Source organism: Pyrus communis, chromosome 2 (assembly GCF_963583255.1).
Source record: "Pyrus communis chromosome 2, drPyrComm1.1, whole genome shotgun sequence".
NCBI classification, from domain to species: Eukaryota; Viridiplantae; Streptophyta; class Magnoliopsida; order Rosales; family Rosaceae; genus Pyrus; species Pyrus communis.
In genome coordinates, this window is record NC_084804.1 from 14,190,283 (window position 1) to 14,204,936 (window position 14,654).

The 14,654-nt window shown below is 38.2% G+C and overlaps 2 protein-coding genes across 2 annotated transcripts; both read left to right on the forward strand.

Moving 5' to 3' along the window:
* Positions 1-2,178: 2,178 nt before the first annotated feature.
* Positions 2,179-4,898, forward strand: LOC137724822 (disease resistance protein At4g27190-like). The gene is made up of 2 exons (XM_068463502.1): positions 2,179-3,252; positions 4,743-4,898. The coding sequence occupies exons 1-2, from the start codon at positions 2,179-2,181 to the stop codon at positions 4,896-4,898; spliced, it is 1,230 nt and encodes a 409-aa protein (XP_068319603.1).
* A 6,733-nt stretch (positions 4,899-11,631) lies between these two features.
* Positions 11,632-13,246, forward strand: LOC137724823 (acyl-coenzyme A thioesterase 2, chloroplastic-like). Its single transcript, XM_068463503.1, has 3 exons — positions 11,632-11,904; positions 12,164-12,292; positions 13,076-13,246. The coding sequence occupies exons 1-3, from the start codon at positions 11,632-11,634 to the stop codon at positions 13,244-13,246; spliced, it is 573 nt and encodes a 190-aa protein (XP_068319604.1).
* The last annotated feature ends 1,408 nt before the right edge of the window (positions 13,247-14,654 follow it).

Here is a 14,654-nt window from a genome sequence, read left to right on the forward strand (position 1 = left end):
AATATGGCTTCGTCACCTTCAGGTGTTGGCCAACATGTGCCTACCTTGGTGTTTAGGAGAATATCAGGGTCAAGTGTGTCACAGTTACTTGGTGGAGGTCATGCTTCCATGACCTTTATTGATGTTGGAGACAAAGTAAGCCCTAGTTAATTTAACATATTGTGTAACCATCATGTAAGCGTATAAATGATGCAATTACAAGCATTTGGATATTCTTTTCACATTTTTCACATTTGTACATTAATAATTACGAATTTTTATTTATTTTGAACTCCCTCTAAAATATTGTTCACGAGAGCTTGTATTGTTTAAAAAATCCAAACGACGATGTACCTATCGTCAAACGTAGTGGATGCGATCACGAGCGTTTGCATATTTTTTTTTTCTTTCCATTTTTCACATTTGTAAATTAATTATTATGGTATTTGTAACGTGTTTGGTATTTAAATTGATGTGGTATTTTTAATGTGCTTTGAAATTTTTTTAATTTCACTTCTGTGAGACTATATACTATGCCTATTGTAGTAAGATTTTTTAGTAGGGAAATGTTGTTGACACTCCAAAAATCTCATTCTACACTCCTCACAAGTGTATTTTTCTTACTAAATATAGAAAGTTTGGAGTGTAGAATGAGAATTTTGAAGTGCCAATAACAATTCCCTTTTAGTAATTTAAAATTATCAAACTAAGTTTTTTGTAATCGGGTTGAAACGGGCTACCTGCGGGTAAACATGTCGTGTGATCCGATAACAACCTGATTAGTTAACATGTTGACTCAAAATCCGTTATTTTGTCGTTTCAGGTCAGATTAACAGACCGTGTAAAAAATTGCCAAGTTTACGCAAATGTGGTACGAAGATATAATCTACCTAATATTTTCCTAGATATAAATATATTTTCACTTTGGTTTTTTTTTTTTTTTTTCAGTTAAATAAATAAAAAGTAGCGAAAATTGTCCATACGCATACAATCATAAGAGGGCATAGGAGGGATGATACTCTAAATTACTTCTTCAATCTCTTTTAATTTAGTGAACGCATGTGCTAAGAAATCTGGTATTTTCTCATTCAATTGGGTGCGGGACTTACCAAATCTGGAACAACTTGAAGTAAGGGAATGTAGGTCACTGGGAACGTTTAAAACTTTGAAGATATAGAAACCAAACAGAACCCAACGCAATTTCCTGCAATGTTCTCTAACTTAGAAATAATGGAGTTGAGTAAGCTACCCTTGTTGAAAAACTTGTGGAATCCACCTCAAAACATCATAGTGTTTCAAAATTTAAGAATGCTCCAAGTTATGCAGTGTGGAAATTTGCGATATGCGTTCCCACTGTTCGTTGCTGAAAATCTCGTGAAACTAGAATCTATGTATATAAGTGATTGTGCTATAGAAAAATAAACATTAAGATGATATGGTTTATGCTAACGACATTTTACACCTTTTCATTTTAGAATGGTTTTCAAATAGGTTGCACGATTTTATTTTACACCAAGATTTCAAAATTGCATCAATGTATATCTTTGGTTTGGTCAGTCATCTCTTCAACCCTGAGGTTTCAAAATTGTTTCAATTTATACCTTTTGTTTTGTTAAACGTTTTTCAACTGTTAACTGCCGGTGTGGAAAGTGCGGAACACGCAGAGGGCATTTTAAGAATACAAAAATAATGGCATGAAATTAGTTTTAAGTCAAATTTTTTTGTCGTCTTATTTTTTGGCCTCTTAGATAATTCCAAACCCTTGACCAGATTCTAGCCGTGGCTAATTACTGTTAATCCTTTCCCTTGCATACAATATTAATTAACAAAAATTCCCCAACAATATGCAACGCGCCATGAATTGGGTTTTGAATAAGTATTTTTTTTAGCTGCTATTTTTGACTGCTACTAGAATGATAGATGTACATACTTTTATAGCAATCTTCCAACTCAACTGCGGCTAATTATCTTTCAAGTTAATGTTTGTTTAGACTTGACTAGTCACCGTTCTCCTTTTCCTTTTGCTGACAAACTAAATTGATTTTTGTGAGAAAATTCTGCATCAAGAGCATACATTTCTCTAATCAACAAACCATATATTTTACAGAAGGAGGTGGTACGTACAATCAAGACGAACTTGTTCTTTATTAGCTGCTTATTTTCATCCGTTGTTTCTATCATTCTATGATCAAATCTGTTATGGCTCGTGATGGGGCTAGCTCCTCGAGAAGATCCAACTTCACTGAACCACCACCCATGAAACTTTCGGAGCGCTTGAAATACAGACCACCATGTACAAGGGAGGTCTTGAGGGCTCTGCAGGATGAAAATATCAACTTGATTAGCATTAATTGTGGGGAAATCAAAAGAGGAGATACAGTAACGACGAAAGAGTTCTTGGAGAGAGTCAAGCAGCAAGGTCTATTTGAAGAAGTTGTCATGACTGTTGTGTCCCTTGATCCCAACTTGAGACGAATACAAGATGAGATTGCAGATAATCTACAAGTGAAGTTGGGAAATGGGAATTTGTTTGAACGGGCAAAGGTGCTGCGTGCTCGAATGTCCAGAGACTATAGGAGGTTGCTTGTAGTATTTCTTGATGTCCGGGAAATGCTTGATCTTGAGGCCATCGGAATCCCTTATGGGTCACCCAACGGAAAGTGTAAGATAATCCTTATGTTGGGACTCCGGGATGAATTTAGTGTGAGCATGAGAGCTCAAAGTAGCTTCCATCTGTTCGGCAACAAGAAGAGTTTACCCATTGGTATTTTGCCAGAGCAAGAAGCTTGGAGTTTGTTTAGAGAGATGGCAGGCAGTTCCATTGAATCTCCTGAGCTACGGCTGGTAGCACAACAGGTTCTGAGCGAATGTGCCGGTTTACCAATTGCAATTGCAACTGTTGGAAGGGCACTGCAGCATAAAAGCAAGCAAACGTGGGAGGATGCACTGAGACAACTAAGAAAGCCTTGCCCCGAAAATATTCCAGGGATGGTACAAGAAGTGTATCGGAAAATAGAGTTGAGCTACGAATGTTTAGGGAGCGAGGAAGCGAAATCATTGTTTCTGTTGTGCTGCATATATCCGGAAAGCAGTGATATACTGGTTCATGATTTAGTGAAATTTGGGGTTGGACTTCAGCTGTTTAAAGACATCGATTCCAAAAGGGAAGCAGGAAAGTGTGTAGAAACATTGATTGAGATACTCAAGAGTGGTTTTCTGTTGTTAGAGAGTGATAAGGAAGGATGTGTAAAAATGCATGATACAGTGCACAAGGTAGGGTTATCAATAGTAGCTTCAAAGGGGTGGTATTGAAGAGTTGGCCTTTAAAATAAGGATTTTGGGGAACACACACACAATTTAATGTTTTTGGGGGCTGGATCAAATGTAACTTTGACGGGTCATGGAAGGAGCGGTCGAGGAAAGGAGGAGCAGGAGTGGATGCAGTCGCACAGAGCTCCAAATTTGAAGGGGTTCTAAAATTTTTGTCATCTAATAATATGGAATAATGTTTTATATTTGAAAATTTGTTTTTGTCATTACTTTAAAATCTCATTGTGCACTCTTTACAAGTGCAATTTTTTCTTTTCTGAATATAAAAATTTGGAGTATGATCCGACCCTACAATGAAATTTCTTTTTGTGTTAATAATCACCTAAAAACGAAAAGTGAGATATAGTATGACACGCCCCGATCCCGATATTCCTCGAATACTAGGATAGGCACGTGCTGGCCGACACCCGAGGGTGACGAAAGCCATTTATTGAGTGCAAATGCTGAAAACAAAGGGTAGATAAGGCTTATAAATATAAAAGAATAATGAATATGCATTTAAGGAACATGTTCAGAGTATACAACTAACTAGAACACTAAAAGAAATAATATAAAATTGAATGAAACAAAGGATGGATCCTACACCGAGAGGACTCGAAGATGCTAATGCAGAAGTGCCTTGAAGCCAAGATTGTATGCCTCGATTCTAGATCCAGAAGGGGGCGCAAAACAAACATGAATAGACCAAGTTGATATATATATATATATATAATAAAACAGTTATCAACGTACTAACCCCTAGGTTTTATGAAAACACATATATATCATGATAATCATGGGTTTTCCGAAACCTAGCATGCCATTCAATGTCTCAAATCATAACTTGCATACATAATAATCACTAGTGAATGTCCAATATCTTTCCAGGCCCCATGCCAGCTCCCCGTCCCTGTGCTAATAGCTAGAGGAAACACACTTCAAGCCCTTATGCCAACACCAAATAGTCGCCCGAGATGGACTGGAATCTATACCTTCGTCCCGTAGCGGAATAGGGACCACTAGGTAAGTACAAAACCATTGAACATACATATATTGAAAAACAACTTCATAGTATAAAGTCATCCATCATCTATATTATAAAGAGCTGTTCTAAACATGTTCTAAATATTATATCGTCATCCATCAAATATTCTATAAGAACACGGGTTATAGGAAAAATAGTAATAATTCAAAATAGCCTCAGTAAGCATGTTATCTCAAAGTGTTTCATAGAACTTAATTATTAAATAAACTTTTCCATGTATGCATTTCTACTATTAAAACAAGCATTTTTAGAAGGGGTCCACTCACAGATATTTAGCTGCTGAAGAGCCACACAACTAGCAAAGACAAAACGCCATAATAAATTGTCCCTAAGCACATAAAGGGTACAATTAATCAAACTCTACTCAAACGATTTAATTTGGGAAAATGGATGTCAAAAACGGATCCAGGTGTCGAAATTAGCCTATGAGGGGTCCCAGACAAAAACTCAAAAAGTCAACGTCGATCGGTCAAAGTCAACGCTCATTGTTGATCGGGTCAATGGTCAGATCGGGTCTGGGTCAACATGTCAAACTGGTCATGGTTTAGATTCGGATTGGGCCTGAGTTTTGGGCTTAGGTTCTGACAGGTTTGGAGCCTGGGCTGGTGGGTTTGGGCCGAAAGGTCCTAAGTCCAAGGCCTAGTTTTACTTGGGTCTTGGGTTGGGGAAAAATAGGCTAGGCTCCCAAAGGTTTCTGATGGGTTTTAATAATTAGGTTAAAGGCTTTGAATTGGTTCTGGGTTGGGCCTAAAGGTCCGTGGGTTTTGGGTTCTTAAGGGTTTTGGGATGAGTTTCAAAGGGGTAAAGGGTTGGGCTGCCCAAAAGGGCTGGTGTTTGGCCCACCAGTTTCATGGGTTGTCGGACCCAATGAAGGAGAAGGCCGGAAAACACCTCGAAAGCCTCGTAGGTCGCCGGAACCGGGTAAGATTCAAATGAATATAACTTCTTCAATACTCAACGAAATTGGGTGATTCAAAAAGGAAAGTTGTAGTACTCAGTGAGACGAAGATATTGACCTTGCACGCCAGCCAACTCGCCGTGGTTTGGCCAGAAATTGCCTCGAAAGAGGCGGTGCTCTTTGGAAAACTAGGGAAGTTTTCCCCCGTGAGGTTCCTACATCCAAACATCGATAACACTTCTTAAAACCACTTCCCAACATACATTAAGACATGATCTACAACTTTAGGATGAGGTTCAAGGCTTACCTTTGCTGGAAGAGGAGGAAACTCATCGGAGAACTTCGGTGAACAGTGTAGGCCGAAAAAAATGGAGGGGTTCAGGGTGTTCTCATTCGATTCTAAGCTCACTAGGGTGTTAATGGAGATATTGATGTTGTTGTGGTGTTGTTTGTTGGTGAGAAAAACCCTTGGAGGGGGCTGAGATAGAGAGAGCCGAGAGGGAGTGATAAGGGAGAATGAGGGAGAAGAGAGAACTGAGAGAAAAATGAGGGAAAGGCCGGGGACACAAATTAGGGGTGGGCCCCCTTGGGCTCACCATTTAAGACCCAAAAACCATTTTTAAAAGGAAAATATCCCCAAACTTAGTGAAAATACAAAAATACCCTTTTTGTTCCGTAAATCCCGGACGGGTTGTTACAATCTACCCCCTTAAAAAAATTTCGTCCCGAAATTTAAAATCACTTACTAAACTAAAATACTCAAAAATAGGAAGAAGAATATATGTATAAAGAGAAATCAAGTCATAGTGGGTGCATCAAAGAGAATATGTCACACCGTTGCGAACGGGTTGCAAAATCTTCTATCATGCCTCTAAGCTCTTATTTTCTTCCCCATCAGTGTAGAAGTATAAACGTACTTTAATAAGATATAAAGTCGAAATATATGGACGTAAGGTCAAAAATAAGTACGCAAAATACTACAGAGTCAAAATAGATATGTACTAACATATAGGCCTGAAACTCGTGCTTAACTTAAAACTGAAAATGGAAATACTTCCCCCAAAACATTTGTAACATCGAAAACAAATAACTAAAGTAAAGGAAGTTAAAATACCTATACTGAAAATTCAAAATTGGAAAATGAGTGGGTCTCGCCTAAGTATACAAACGTCACGTACTCCGAGAAAAGGTGGGTCTTTGGGTTGAGCTCCAACAATCGCAAATCCATAACAACTGCCATAGACGGGTCTTCTTGCCTACTTGCTTAACGAACCCAACAAATAAGTTTTCAATACCACAGTCAGCCGCTCGCGATATCGATCATGCATTTGTTGTCTCGGTATGTAAGCAGTAATTTCCTGAGGCTGCACAATTTCATATGTTGTAAATTCGACCCTCCGAATACCAGTTCACAATACTCATCTGTCAACCAGTATTGCCAATAGAAAACTCTCGTACCATGTCCCAAAAAATGCCATACTCAAATCGAACAAAACAAAAATTGTTGTCGTAAGAATCTATCCAGCACCCAGCATACTATCCTCCTTAGTTCTTCCAAATATGACCAACTACTCCAGTGTTTTGCTAACAAAGAACCCATTTGAAAACTCTACCTTGGGATTCAAAAGAAGTGGCTACCATGTTAATAATAACCCCAAAAGATCGAGCCAAGCAAGCAGAAAACGAGAAGTCATATTTCCCAACAAACAATATCTTTAGGGAGCTGTTGCAGTGCTCAAACCACCTCTCCATTTTTGCTTAGTTGTAGATTTCTAGTCAAACAAGATCAAGGTTAGTGGAAAAAAGACCGACTCATATGTAATCAACCTAGAAAGCAAAAAGAGCACACATCTTTCGAAATAAGTGTAAAGATTATCGGATTCTTGCCTCAACCACACTGTGGTGCCATTCCAGAGTGCACCAAACAGATCTACTAGAAGCATTTCGACATCCACATACTCACAACAATAAGGTTCAGAAGTGAAACGGTGGAAAGATCTATTGAGACGAACACATTACGTTGGAAAAAAACCGATGTGATGCCTATGAATTATAGTAAGATTGTGATACAATCCGCTGACCTTCTGTACTAAAACCTTCATCCAACTCTTACTAAAAGACTGCACAAACCTCACGCCCACGTGCTCGCGAATCGAAGGATCCTGATGCTAGGTAATGGAAAGTTGCGTTGAGGTGAACATATCACATCATCGAAAAGGTTTACCAGAGTATGATATGATGATTATGAATTGTAGCAAGATAATGAATGGTGACCATTCAATTCAGCATGAAGATAGTGATGCAATCTGCTGCTCACCTGCACCATAATCTTCACCAGTCTCATACCAAAATACAACTTAAACCTTATAACCACATGGAACTCTTTCTGGTAAGTTTGGTAAGCTTGTGAAAAGATTATGCTACCAATTTCTGTCTGAATCGATAAGAATTGGGCGCACACTTCCGTCGAATTGATCGATCGTGAATTATTCACTGATTGAGAGAGAGACTATGTCGAGAAGGCTAAAAGAACACTCAAGAATTTGAGGATCAATACAGTCCATTAAATCTAGAGTACAAGATATCTGGATGAGTGAGAAATCATGCTGAGAACAAACATGTTTTTTTTTTTTTTTTTTTTTTTTTTACCTACAGTAAAATGTTCCGATATGATCTAGTTCATATTAAGAAACAAACCAGCGAAGGAAGATGAAGATATAGAAATAGTAGTCACTGTTTATGATTATTTGGTCAACCATCACAGTAAGGTTGACTGGTTTCTTAGCCAAAAAGGAAATAGATCTAAGCTCAAGAGTAGTTAAGAACTGCTTAAGATTTGACAAGGCCAAAGACATTTCGAAATTCACAATACTTTGTGAGAGCTAAATCAAAGTTCAAAAATTAAACATATAACCTCTAAACCAATATAATGACGAAGAAGAAAGATACAAAGCAGCTTGCGTATGCATGCAGTGACACGATTGGCTACCTTAGTGATGCTCTTGAGCAAACCAATGCTCAATGAGTCCAGAGAAGTTTAGAGCCAAGCTTAATCTTCCACAATGATGAATATGGTGGAATCTCAAGCTATTACACTGAAAATTACAAGCTGAACAGTTAGTGGACAAGAGCACTGGTCGGTTGGGTTACAAGCAAGAGGCTTAAGTTCACCTCTATCGAAAAGTACGTGGACACTAAGCTAGGGTTTACCGCCTAGTACTATACCCAGGTGAAGTTCAAGGAGGCTGTTTATCCAACCAAGACTAGATCTTCATCATCCTAATCCAACTACAACAACAGCAAGAATTGCAACTCTTTGGAAATTGGTGAGAATAGTGTATACTACCGAAGATTCACTTAAGAAATTATCTAATTTAAACGAAGTCAACGCCCGAAGAATTTGGTGTAAAGTTGACGGTCAAAGGTCAAGGAACTTGACTTCGGGGTTAGAATAAGTAAGAAGGTTATCAATAGAATAATCGTCGAGAATTGTTCTAAAGATCCGCACAAATTTCTTCAGTGGTAATGAGTCCGAGAACATTGATTTGCTCCCACTAACTACCACTTACTAAACTTCATAACAACTAGCGCTTACTCGCCTTCTCCAACATGTACTTCGAATGTTTCGAGTAGTTGTCTCTAAGATATGACTCTGCCCGCCATTCCCAGAGAATGCATGTCACAGAGTACAACACCGCTTCAGATCTTCCAAATTCGACTTACTTAGGTTTCTCTATTTCCCAACACTCCTAGGTAGATCCAATTATGTCCGCAATTCCTAGGGAATGCATGTTGCAGAGTATTGATCCAATGTTGAAATTCATCCAACAATCCACGTCATCACTACTGAGGCACAATCCCAACACAAATTCTTGTATTTCAACCAGAAGGTGACAATTCAAACAGAGAAAGGTTCGCACAACAGCGCCGAATGGCACCAAATTCGGAAGTCGTGACATCCAAATGATTTCATGATAGGCACACTACTACAGTGACAGAAGATCTTAAATATGCTCTGAATAAACCATGCTTTGATACCAATCTAACACGTCCCGATCACGATATTCCTCGAATACCAGGATAGGCACGTGCTGGCCGACACCTGAGGGTGACGAAAGCCATTTATTGAGTGCAAATGCAGAAAACAAGGGGTAGATAAGGCTTACAAATATAAAAGAATAATGAATATGCATTTAAGGAACGTGTTCAGAGAATACAACTAACTAGAACACTAAAAGAAATAATATAAAATTGAATGAAACAAAGGATGGATCCTACACCGAGAGGACTCGAAGATGCCAATGCGGAAGTGCCTTGACACCGAGATTGTATGCCTTGATTCTAAGTCTTGAAGGGGGTGCAAAACAAACATGAATGGACCAAGTTGATATATATATAATAAAACAGTTATCAGCGTACTAACCCCCAAATTTGATGAAAACACATATATATCATGATAAACATAGGTTTTCCGAAACCTAGCATGCCGTGCAATGTCTCAAATCATAACTTGTATATATAATAATCACTAGTGAATGTCCAATATCTCTCCAGGCCCCATGCCGGCTCCCCGTCTCTGAGCAGACAGTCAGAGGAAAATTACACCTAGGCCCCATGCCGGTTCCCCATCCCTATGCTAATAGCTAGAGGAAACACACTCTAGGCCCTATGCCAACACCAAACCGTCGCCCGGGACGGACCAGAATCTATCCCTTCGTCCCGTAGCAGAATAGGGACCACTAGGTAAATACAAAACCATTGAACATACACATATTGAAAAGCAACTTCATAGTATAAAGTCATCCATCATCTATACTATAAATAGGTGTTCTAAACATGTTCTAAATATCATATTGTCATCTATCAGATATTCTATAAGAACACGGGTGATTAGGAAAAATAGTAATAATTCAAAATAGCCTTAGTAAGCATGTTATCTCAAAGTGTTTCATAGAACATAAGTGTTAAATCATGCTTTTCTATGTATGCATTTCTACTATAAAACATGCATTTTTAGAAGGGGTCCACTCACAGATACTTAGTCGTCGAAGAGCCACGCAATTAGCGGAGACAGAACGCCACAACAAATTGCCCTGAAGCACATAAAAGGTGCAATTAATCAAACTCTACTCAAACGATTTAATTTGGGAAAACGGATGTCAAAAACGGGTCCAAGACGTCGAAATTAGCCAATGAGGGGTCCTAGATGAAAACTCAAAAAGTCAACGTTGATCGTTGATCGGGTCAACAATCAAACCGGGTTCGGGTCAACAGGTCAAACGGGTCTGGGCTTGGATCCGGATTAGGCCTGAGTTTTGGGCTTGGGTTCTGATGGGTTTGGAACCTGGGTTGATGGGTTTGGGCCGAAAGGTCTTAGGTCCAAGGCCTAGTTCTACTTGGGTTTTGGGTTGGGGAAAAATAGGCTGAACTCCCAAAGGTTGCTAATGGGTTTTAATAATTGGGTTAAAGGCTTTGAATTGGTTCTCGGTTGGGCCTAAAGGCTCGTGGGTTTTGGGTTCTTAAGGGTTTTAGGATGAGTTTCAAAGGGGTAAACTGCTGGTTTTTGGCCCACTAGTATTATGGGTCGCTAGACCCAACGAAAGAGAAGGCCGGATTTCGGCCGAAAAACTGAACAAACTTTAAACAATTTTGTCAATACTCAACGAAATCGAGTGATTCAAAAATGTAAATCATAGCTCTCGACAAGACGAAGAGAATGGTAACCGCACAACGGCTAACTCATTGTGGTTTGGCCAGAAAACACCTCAAAAGCCTCGGAGGTCGCCGGAAACTAGGTAAGATTCAAATGGATATAACTTCTTCAATACTCAACGAAATTAGGTGATTCAAAAAGGAAAGTTGTAGTACTCAGCGAGACGAAGAGAATGATACCCATATACCGGCTAACTTGCCATGGTTGGCCGGAAATTGCCTCAAAAGAGGAGGTGCTCGTCGGAAAACTGGGGAAGTTTTCCCCCGTGAGGTTCCTATGTCCAAACATCGATAACACTTCTTAAAACCACTTAAGACATGATCTACAACTTTTGGATGAGGTTCAAGGCTTACCTTCATCGAAAGAGAAGGAAACTAGCCGGAGAACTTCGGTGAACAATGTAGGCTGAGAGAAAGGGAGGGTTTCGGGGTGTTCTCATTCGATTCTAAGCTCGCTAGGGTGTTAATGGAGATATTGATGTTGTGGTGTTGTTTGTTGGTGAGAAAAACCCTCGAAGGGGGCTGAGCTAGAGAAAGCTGAGAGGGAGTGATACGGGAGAGTAAGGGAGAAGAGAGAATTGAGAGAAAAGGGAAAGAGAGACCGGGGACACAAATCAGGGTGGGCCCCCTTGGGCACACCATTTAAGACCCAAAAACCATTTTTAAAAGGAAAATATCTCCAAATTTAATGAAAATACAAAAATACCCTTTTTGTTTCATAAATCCGGAAAAGATCTTCTGTGATATGCCTGCCTTGGCAGACAGAGATAGCATTCTTCTGAGGGACACCCGCTTGGAAAACTCTTTGATCTGCCAACCACAACAGAGAAACATGCATGGTCGAATCTTTGGAGGGTTTTTGATGCACCAAGCATTTGAATTGGCTTTCTCCACCGCTTATGCCTTTGCAGGCTTGGTGCCTTGCTTTCTGGAAGTCGATCATATTGACTTCTTGAAACCTGTGAGCACCCCATTGGCACCCTTCTTTTCAATTGTTCAAATCATCCATATCATCAGTATTTTCTCTTTCGATTGAAATTTCAACGCATTTTCTGGTCTCTTTTTGTTCTTTATTCCATCCAAATTACCTTCATTCTGTTTATTTTGCATCTGGATGGACCCCGATTGTGACTTTGAGGAGATGGAAGAATAAGCTGGTTTTCTATTCATCCATTTCTGTGCTAGAAATATGTTTGAAACATGTATGTTTTAATGAGCAGGTGGACGTTGGAGATTTCCTGCGTTTCAGATCATGTGTTGTTTACATAGGAGTTCATAATCCTGATCAGCCTCTAATTAACATCGAAGTTGTGGCCCACGTTACGAGGCCTGAGCTCAGGTCTAGTGAGGTATGTTCCTTTAACTGCACGTTCAAAGAATTAAGGGCAGTTTGAGATTGTCGTGCTTTTTTAATAAATTGCTTCTGTTGTATTTTGAAAATAATTATCTATAAAATAAAGCAGTTGAGGGTTTGATAAACTGTATTTTTAAAAGTGATGTGAGTACAAAATGCAATGTAAAAACATTATCTAGAAGAATAAATAGTGTCATTGTTTAAAACTAAGGAGCTTATTAGAGGAATTAAAAATGTTCTAAAAGCTCAACTCCACTTTTTATTAAAAGAAAATGAATGAAAATGGTTTGAAAACTTTGAGTTTTAACGATAAGGACAAAATAAAGGGTATAGTACTAGAATTGACTTTTTAATGTAAAATGTGGTTTTTCGTTAAAGTGAACAGTACCATGAGCTTTTCGTTAATGTTCCCTTTTATTAAAGCAACTTTTAAAAGTAATCTCCAAACTGCTTTTAAAAGTTGCTGTCTGGAGACCATTACTTTTAAAATAAGAAGTATATTTTCTTTTTAACAAACATTTTTTTACTGATTAACTTTAAGTAAAGCAGCTTTTCGTGAAAAAGAAAAAAAAATACACAATACCAAATTGAGCCTAAGAAAGCTTAAGTTTTAGCTTTAAATCAATGCCATTAGAAGTTGACCTTGCTACAGTTCCAGTTACCCAATTCGGTTAAGGAACTTTCGTTTTTACCCAATTCGGTTAAGGAACTTTCGTTTTTATGGTGGTCTATTCGCTGCAATTCCAGTTACATATTGCTTTGCTCGTGTTTGAAACAGGTTTCAAATACATTTTATTTCACTTTCACCGTACGCCCGGAGGCAAAGGCCACAAAAGATGGATTCAGGCTACTGAATGTGGTTCCAGCAACAGAGGAAGAAGCACGCCATATAGTAGAACGCATGGATGCTCAAGCCTTGCTTTCAACAAAATATTCAATCAGCAAATAAACACAAATAGTTACGAGATAGTTGATATGTATTTTAAACAGCAAGGGGTGCTATTTATCTCAGAGTTACATATATGTTGTGCCTGTTAAACAGAGGAGAGTGCTATTCACACACTGTTTTTTATTTCTCACACGTTATTAATTTTTGTTCTTTGATATTCTCTAATTTATTAGATTCCACAGTCGCGATAATGTGTGGATAGCTCCATCCTAGATAAAATGTCATGTAAAATTGTCATTCAACTATTCAAGACCCCATATTTACTTTTCATCTCTGATTTGTGAAGCAAAATCAATGTTGCATATCCATATTGTGAGTGTGAAAGAATTACTGTTTAGAGCTTATGGGATACGAACACGATTAGTTAGGGTAGTATGTCCGTTGCCTTGCATCTAGGGTTCCAATCCCCAATCCTTGTATTTTTTTTTCACACCCCCGTCTCTTTTTTTTTTTTTTTTGAATAATCAATATTAAAAATATCTTAGTATTTTTTTTTTGAATAATTAATATTATCTACACTAAAAGATGCGGAAGGCTTAACCTCATAATGGGCTAGCAATAATATGGTTCAAATTCGTCTTTAGCAATAATAGAACATAAGATATCTTATTTATCAAGAATATTATTAAATCATAATACTAAGTGGTAAGAAAGAATTAATATTCGAACATACTAATTTTACTAGGCTGACATGTTCTTCTGTCTCTTCTACCCCACAAAATTCTCCCTTTTCTTATAAAGAAATTAGAAAATGAATTTCCAGAAAAAGTAAATAAATAAATAAAAAGGTAATTTAACCTTGTTGCTGTCCCTCTATTTACTTTGGGTGGTTAAAGTCAAAGATGAGGATATACCACAAGAAAGTAAAAACTAGGGTCCAGTTATAAGGAAATTAGTGTCATTACATGAAAAGGGTTGAACATTTCAACGCTCACTTTCCGTCATTTTTTCAAATTTGCAGTAAGCAGCGGAATCTGTTCCCTTCAAACATGCATGCGATATCATGTCATGTGCCCCTTAATTGAAAACGACCTCTCTTCATGGATTCTTTTACCAAGAGGAGTAGACCTCATATGTTTCAACAAGTAATTCGGGCAAACTAAATTTGACTCCTTTAAAGTTTTTACCCTGTCACTTTACTACCTCTATTTTTAAAACGTTGCAATAGTATCTTTAAAGTTGTGTTTTTTTATAACCATGCCACATAATCCAAAAAACTTGATTGTTAATTGATGACGCGATAAATGCAAAACCAATATCCAAGAGATACTTTTATGGCACAGGTCAGGCCAAAAACGAATCGTCTATATTTGAGTATCATCTAGCCTCACGTAAGTACATCCTAAATGCATGAGATTCCATTCCTTGTGAAAGTGCCATGTGACAAAAAGAAAAAGTAAATAAGGAT